The sequence below is a fragment of the Cyprinodon variegatus genome, unplaced genomic scaffold, assembly GCF_000732505.1.
Source record: "Cyprinodon variegatus isolate N-32 unplaced genomic scaffold, C_variegatus-1.0 Scaffold83, whole genome shotgun sequence".
NCBI lineage: Eukaryota > Metazoa > Chordata > Actinopteri > Cyprinodontiformes > Cyprinodontidae > Cyprinodon > Cyprinodon variegatus.
The window spans coordinates 339,222-346,612 of record NW_015150536.1 but is presented as its reverse complement, the minus strand read 5'-3'; the positions used below and the strand labels follow the sequence as shown (position 1 = coordinate 346,612).

Below are 7,391 nucleotides of genomic sequence, written 5' to 3'. Positions count from 1 at the left end.
TATAATTTAGCCTTTTGTCCAACTCTAAGGCAAAGACTCAAATTTCTGCCATGTGCAAATATATAGATGCTAAAACTTCTTCTGACTAATCATCTATAAACTAATCAGAAATAAACAGCCGCAAAGCAAAGTAAAAACAGTCATTGAATGAGGGTATTTGAATATTTTATTAATATGTAGAAAATGTTTTAAAAAAGGAACTTTATAGTACATGTTTAGGTCAAACTAGAGCTAAATTGAACAGTAATATTCAAGATTATCCAACAATAATTCAATCAATTTAAACAGTCAGTATCCCATTTTATCAACATTTACATGTTCATGCTGTCAAGATTTCAGATCACAGCAAGTCACAGGTTCTTGGTAACGCATACCGAAAATGTAAACCAGTTGATTTTTTTATTTTATTTTGTAATATACATGGGCAAGTGTGACTGAAGTTACATGTGTTAAATGAAGAACAATTAAGCAATCAGGTCTGTACAAATGTTTAAACAGTGAATGTCTTTTGGTTTCCCAGACATACCATTTGTTTGTAGCTATTGTTTTTCTATGTTTTTTAAATATTGAATCAAACTGATGAAACTTTACATGATGCGAAAATAAGAGTATTGTTAATTCCTACATTAAATCAAGGCAATATTTGAGGCTCTTTTGAAGTGTTATTTCAGGCATACCTTAAAGATAAAACCTGTTTGATTTCCTACAAAATGTATAGAAAAAATTACTCCTGTAAAAGATTTTAGAGCCAAGCAAAAGAGCACTTAAATTTGAAAAAAATGTGAACACATTTATATACAGCCAATAAAATAAGCCTGTCAATATTTTCCTCTGTAAATATATTTCTAATCAGACAATTAACATGAAATCCACACTACATGTTAGTAACAACCCAAGTAATACAAATAAATCCAAACAATTAAGATCAATAGACTACATTTTAACTAAAAACGTAAATTACAGAGTAAATGTAACCTATATGTTAGAAAAAGGAGTTATTTAAGTAAGTATTTGACATCATGCCCCCCCCAACCCCCCCAAACACACACACTACTTACAAAAAAAGATTTAACTAAAAATGTTTTTTTTGCAAGAAATATCTCGTGATGGGGAAAAAAACCCAACAATATTTCAAAATACTAAAAACCTTATTATTGCAAAGAGTGATTTAATGATTAACAGATGAATTTCTAAACTCTTCAGTGTGTCAGTAACACTGATGCAATCTTACAGGAGTGTAAAGAACATCATAGGACAACAAAAAATGAGCCATAGCCAAATGCTAAAAAGTCAAGAAATTATCAAAAGGGTTGCCCAATAGACATTGGTCAACACTCTAAAAAAAAAACTCAAATTCCATTAAAGTTTTGAAGAGAGAATATCATAGCGTGTAGTTAACTCTTATTTTATCCTCAGATAAAATAAGAGTGATTTTTCAGCTTTAACAACATTAGGAACTTAAAATAAACTTTTAATTGGTTTTAGACACATAAAACAAAGCTGCTGGAATACCCTGTACAAAGAATTAACTTCAGAATGCTTAGGGCGCAAATCAGAAGCACACATTCAATAGTATTCCAATACAGGAGACACCTTAAAGTTATTATTAACAAATGCTTTTCTCTTAAATAATGACTGTCTCCAAAACTCAGCGGCATCACATATATATTATACTGTATTTATTGCATGGGCTGTTACAAGAAAGTTGTGTGAATTTCATAGCTGAGTAGAAGTACATTTATGAGAAAAATAAGCATTTACCTATCCCGATTTATAAAAGAAAATGACAAAACTGGTTTTAATGATTTACAAGCACCTAACATTTTGCATGACAGATGTTTCTAGAACACAAAAAACAATCATTTTCCTTTCAGAAAAGCCACCAGAACAGTTTTCATCAATGCAAAACCTCAAAGAAAGGTAATATAACAGTACAGATAATAAAATTAGGAAACATGTTCATCTACTAGACTATAAATAACTATTGGATGTATATTGCATGAGAGAGTCTGAAATCCTTTGACAATAAGATTTGATCTTGATCAAATGGCTTAAAGTTAGAAAAAAAGTGATTCAAATCAACTTTTAAAACTACAGTATATCAGCGGCAGCTTTCAGCCAGAACAACAAATGAATATGTGCACAAGTCATGCTGACCATATTCTAAAGACTTTTGTTGTTCCCGTTCAGGCTCCTGGTAGCATTTCAGTCAACATGCAGTATGCTCCATCAGTCCTTTTGCACAGCAGTGGTTACAAAAATTCAGCCCACAGAAATTCCCAAGAGGGCTTTCTGCATTGGCTTTCTCTAATTTGGAGAGAAAGTGAAACACAAAGTTCATATCTACATAAGTATATTAGTAGGAGTGGTATCAGTAAAGGGAAGGGCAACTACTTTCAATCTATAGAAAAAAATAATATACATAGTATGATTATCTGGTCTACTTTAAATTGAGAATTAACTGAAAGGATTAATTGAAATAAAGAAAACAATAAAAGAAAAAATGAATAATTCAAATATTTAATTATCTATAAATAAGACTAAAACTTGCCTGAAGTGCTGGTGTCATTTTCGTTCTGTCTTCTAGTTTTGTTTGGTTTGTCTTAAATTCAGACAAAAAAACCCTGCAGTTGTTTAACTGGCCATGAACGCCTCTTGTGACAATGTGAACACATGGTTGGTTGGCAAGCTGCAGATTACGTCAACCCCACTTAGAGGAACACACTCTCAGCAGTGTTAGTGGATTCCATTGTTTCACAAAATAGCTTTAACAGTGAAGTGAGTAGAAGAAAGGCTTGGCTTCCCTCCACCTTCTGTTCTGCTTTCTTTGTTGAGTTCATTTCAGCCAGCTGCGGGAGGGAAGCCAGACTTAAATCTGCACTTTGTCCACACTGACTTAGCTCTGAATAGGGTTTAGTAAATTTCATTTTTCCCTGGCGAATCACATTGACTACAAAAGGCTTAAAATGTGGGACAAATGAGACAGATGTTGGTGACAGAACTGACTGAGCTTTTTTTCCCAATCAGAGCACCTTTATTACACAGGTCTTTGTTGCATCTTTCAGCACCATCTCTGTGAGCAAACCTAACATCAGCAGCAAGGTTAAACACATTTACTTAAAAGGGAAATCAAAGTGATGATAAATACCAATAAGCAACTCAATTTGTTCATGAAATTGAATGAACAACAGCTTGGCTGTGTTTCCACTGTCAGTGCGGAAAAACTCTCAGTGGGGCTACCAAATAAATAAAGCAGATGATATTACTCTACTTTATGTAATTTATCTAAAGTAGTCAACATCGCAAATTAAATAAAGTTAATGGAGATGTTGCTGGTGAACTACTTGTTCAATAGTCATTGTGGATCTTCAGTTTTGCTCTTTTTCTCCTGACTCTGATGAGTCCAGTGCCTATCATTGTTTTTTAATCTTAATCGAGTGTTGAAAACCAAGGCATCAAATCATATTAAATAGATGGACCAAGCTACAATTAGCTATAAAAATATATTTATATATGTGTATATATATACTGTATATTACAGGTGCGAGTTTCAAAGAAATACATCGGTGATTTAAGTATCAGTTTGTTGTTGCTAAGAAGCATTATCTTTTATTCCTAAGTAATTCTGAGGACAACTTAGCATTTTGAGGAAGGAAAAATCGCTTGTTAAGGGAAACCAAAAAAGTCTTGTTTTCCCTTCCCTTTTTTACAGAAGTCACAACCATTGTCATTATACAGATTTAACAAATTACAACATTGTCTCGGGGCAGAATTACAGCAGAAAAGACAGCTTATACTGGAGGGGTGAAAAGGTCGACAGGGTTCGGATGTGGTGTCAAAACTTCTCCGCTATTGTCTGACCACATCCAGTTAACACAAGTTGCAAAGTATTAAATTATTAAATTTTCTAGGTAAAATATTAGTAGCTTTGTTTAATTTCTCATGTGTTCAGTCTTCCCAGCCTCACTAATGAGCCCAACACACATTCAAGCCTGCATTTGCAGTCAGAAAGGTGCACATACAGCAGAGATGTAACCCCCCTCCCCCCATATCACCCCAACTCCTTTTTATCCATAACTCTACGCAGGGTGGAGTCAGCCTGCTTATACAGGGACGGATCGTCTCCTCTTACTGCTGATGCTACGGAAGTTGAAGGGCCTCATCTTCATCTCCACAAAAGGAATGGAGAACTCATGGCCTTTCCAGTGGTACCAGTTGATTCCCTGCAACAATGACACACATTTCAAATGCTCTTTTAATATGAAAGGCATTTTAAATCGAAATGCTTTCTTTTTCTGGGTTAATAGGCCAGCTTAAAGTATGAAGCTGATTTCTCATAATTATAGTATAAACTTGCTGCATGAACACAATTATTTGTGTTATTTTGCCTTGAGAAATCAGACAAGATAAAGCTGGAAAAACATATTTTCTTAGTGGAAAATAAGCGTTTGCATAAATAGGATGGATTTTTGCCATAACTGAATTATTTCAAGTTAAAATAGCGTGTCAGATTGAAGGACCAGTTGCATCACCATTATAACCTTCTATTCATAGCCTCAGTCTAGACCTTTGGATCATCATCTCCATCTGTTTCTTCTTATTTACCGACGTTCTGTAAGGATTTTCTTTTTAACTGTTAGCATTTAATCTCTGCATCCGCCGTCTGTGCTTTAACATGTCAACAGAAAAAAATAAAAAAGGGCAGAAATTAGTCAAGAAAGGGTTTAAAACCAAAATCACTTAAATGTTCCAAATACTATTACCTCTTATCTACTGAAAAAAAAAAACAAAAAAAAAAAAAGATTTGCTTCCGGTGTTGGTATTGTAACCTCAGTATTGTAACAGCAGCCTAACATAAATAACAAAATAAAAACTTAACTCTGTCAGTGCAAACTTTCCGTCATAGCTACTGGAAAGAATTTGGAGGTGTTCAGCAACGTCCTCTTAACAGCTTATGCCATGGATCACATTTTTCAACTGGCAAATCTAACAAGAAAAGCTGCAGCAGTTGTTGTTTCTGAACTCCTCCGGCAGACCACTTAGGATCCTCTTTCATGTATTTTAATTCACTAATAATTAGTCTTTCAATTCAAGAGGTTTTAACCTTTAATCAGTGTGCTGTAATAGCTTCCTTTCATGTCGATTTTCGCAAATGCCAAAATGCACTTTGAAAATGTCAACCTTTTCAAATGAGGACATTTAGTTTAATTGGTGATTGATTCAAATTGACCCAAAAATAACAAAAAGAAAGTCAGCCACCACATCATATCCACAAGCAAAGCTACAGAAATCTCTGGTGCTTTATACCAGTTGGGAAGCTGGACTCGGTTCACCTCTTATGTGTGTTTTTGCTAAGCACCTTTTGGCAAATCTGTCCTAGGTTTTTAGGTTTTAGAATATGGGAGGTCCTAAGAAATATCTCCTCTATTTTTGCAGAGCAATTCTGCACAAAAAGCTACATTAGTTAGTTTGAACATACATCCATGCATTAATTGATATGCAGGAATACTTTGACATGTGGAGATGGTGGGCGGACTGGTTGGCAAAACTGGTATGGAGCCAGAAACTTCCCAAATGATTTTTTGTAAATGTCACATGATTCCTCTTCTCAGTGGTTTTTAGCCATTCAGGAACAGTTGGTGGGCTATATTTGTTGACAGAATACTAATAAATTATACAGAGGTAACCAAATTGATCTGAATGACGGCTTTTGGTACACATGACCAAAGAAAAACAGTATATTGCAGTAAAGTGAAAATAGAGGAATGACTCCCGACAGGCAGAGTAGGAATTTTCATTTTGCATAGATTTTGATAGAATTCAGATCATAGCCACAAAAAACTTGCAGCATGGTTTGATATAAAAGATAGTTAGTGGATTAGGTTAAAGTCTGGAAGTTAGTATCTCTTTTCTGTTTTTGTATTTGTCCTGAGTGAGCTACATTGTTTTGTGATTATTCAAAGGACAGAAAATAGAAAGGATAAACCTTTGATGTGTTTGCACACCATCAATATCTTTTTATCTACAATAGTGCAAACTTAAAGCACTAATTATTTACCTCATAGGTTACGTTACCACTAATAGTGGTAACCTATGTGGTAAGTTGTTGTTTTTTGTCAGAATTTGTTCCCGTGCTTATCCTGCTCTGTTAAATGATCTAAAATCATCCACAATCATTTGCTGAACAAAAGGGAGTACTCCAGAACTTCCTGAAACTCTTTGACTTTAGTCCATACAATTTTATTTCTTATCTAATAAATTCTCATAAATTCTTTCCTCATACAAAGTTGAAACTAAACCATATACTAAATGCAAAGAGGTCCACTTTGAAACAGAACAACTCTAGTAAAATTGCCAGTTTTACAACTTATCACAGTTATATATCAATGTATAAATTGTAAATGAAAGGAAACAAAGTGAGTAAAAGTATTTACCTGACTATGCCTGGATTCTCCGTATTTTCCATTGAGGTTGGCCCGGTGGCAGTTCTTGTACCACCAGGCTCCTTTGTAGGACAAGGCACAGTTAGTGACAGCGATGTCGTTGTCTCTGTCCTTAGTTGAGAATGGACGACCCTGGTGGTAGCTGAGAGAGTCACCTGGGATTTAGAAAAAGAGCATTAAATATAAAGTTAAGCTGGGAAATAAAGACATACCAAAGAGAATTAATAATAACATAGTTCTGTGTTTTTTTAAGTAACAGGGCTATGTGGACTATAGAAGAAAGGAGCTCTAAAGTATCATGGGTACAATTTGGAAAATAGAAGTTAACTCATTAATACTACAGGGATACGGATACTTTTTAACATAAGGCCATATTAACAGTAAAGTTAAAGTTTGGAGAGATTGGAAAGCTGAAAAAGCTATGTAGGTCTTAGCTGTCAAACCAATGATGGCTCATATATTAGTTGTTAGTGTTAAATATCTGTTTGATTATTCTTTTGGTACCTACCAGCAGTCCCATTGTACTCTCCAATCCTGAGCTTATATAGGTTTCTGGCATCTCCAATGGAAAACTTGTCATAATTGGCATAAACTGATTCCTGCCCATCTTTCATGTCAATTCTCAGCTCATATCGGCCCTGAGATGCAATCTTCTGGATGTTGTCAAGACCTGCAGAAAAAGCAAGAACTGAAGTAAATTTAATAAAACTTCAAAGTGCATCTTGACATATGTAAATGTCACTTAAAAGTGACACAAAAATGATCACACATATATATATATATATATATATATATATATATATATATATATATAGATATATAGATATAGATATAGATATATCGATATAGATATATATATATGTATAAAAAGCTCCCTGATCAAGTCGTGGGGTCAAGATCATAAAACTAATAAAGGTCTGAGGTGGGGAGAAAACAGAAGAATGCACT

General features: G+C 34.2%; 1 protein-coding gene across 1 annotated transcript in view; it reads right to left on the bottom strand.

Annotated features, from left to right (window-relative positions):
- Positions 1-1,045: 1,045 nt before the first annotated feature.
- tnr (tenascin R) overlaps positions 1,046-7,391 on the bottom strand; it is a 240,956-nt gene continuing 234,610 nt past the window's right edge. The window contains exons 26-28 of the mRNA XM_015373217.1: positions 6,952-7,113; positions 6,435-6,598; positions 1,046-4,223 (exon numbers count right to left, since the gene is read on the bottom strand). Coding sequence (XP_015228703.1) covers positions 4,104-4,223; positions 6,435-6,598; positions 6,952-7,113 — 446 coding nt within the window. The 3' untranslated portion in view covers positions 1,046-4,103. The remainder of the gene's footprint in view (positions 4,224-6,434; positions 6,599-6,951; positions 7,114-7,391) is intronic.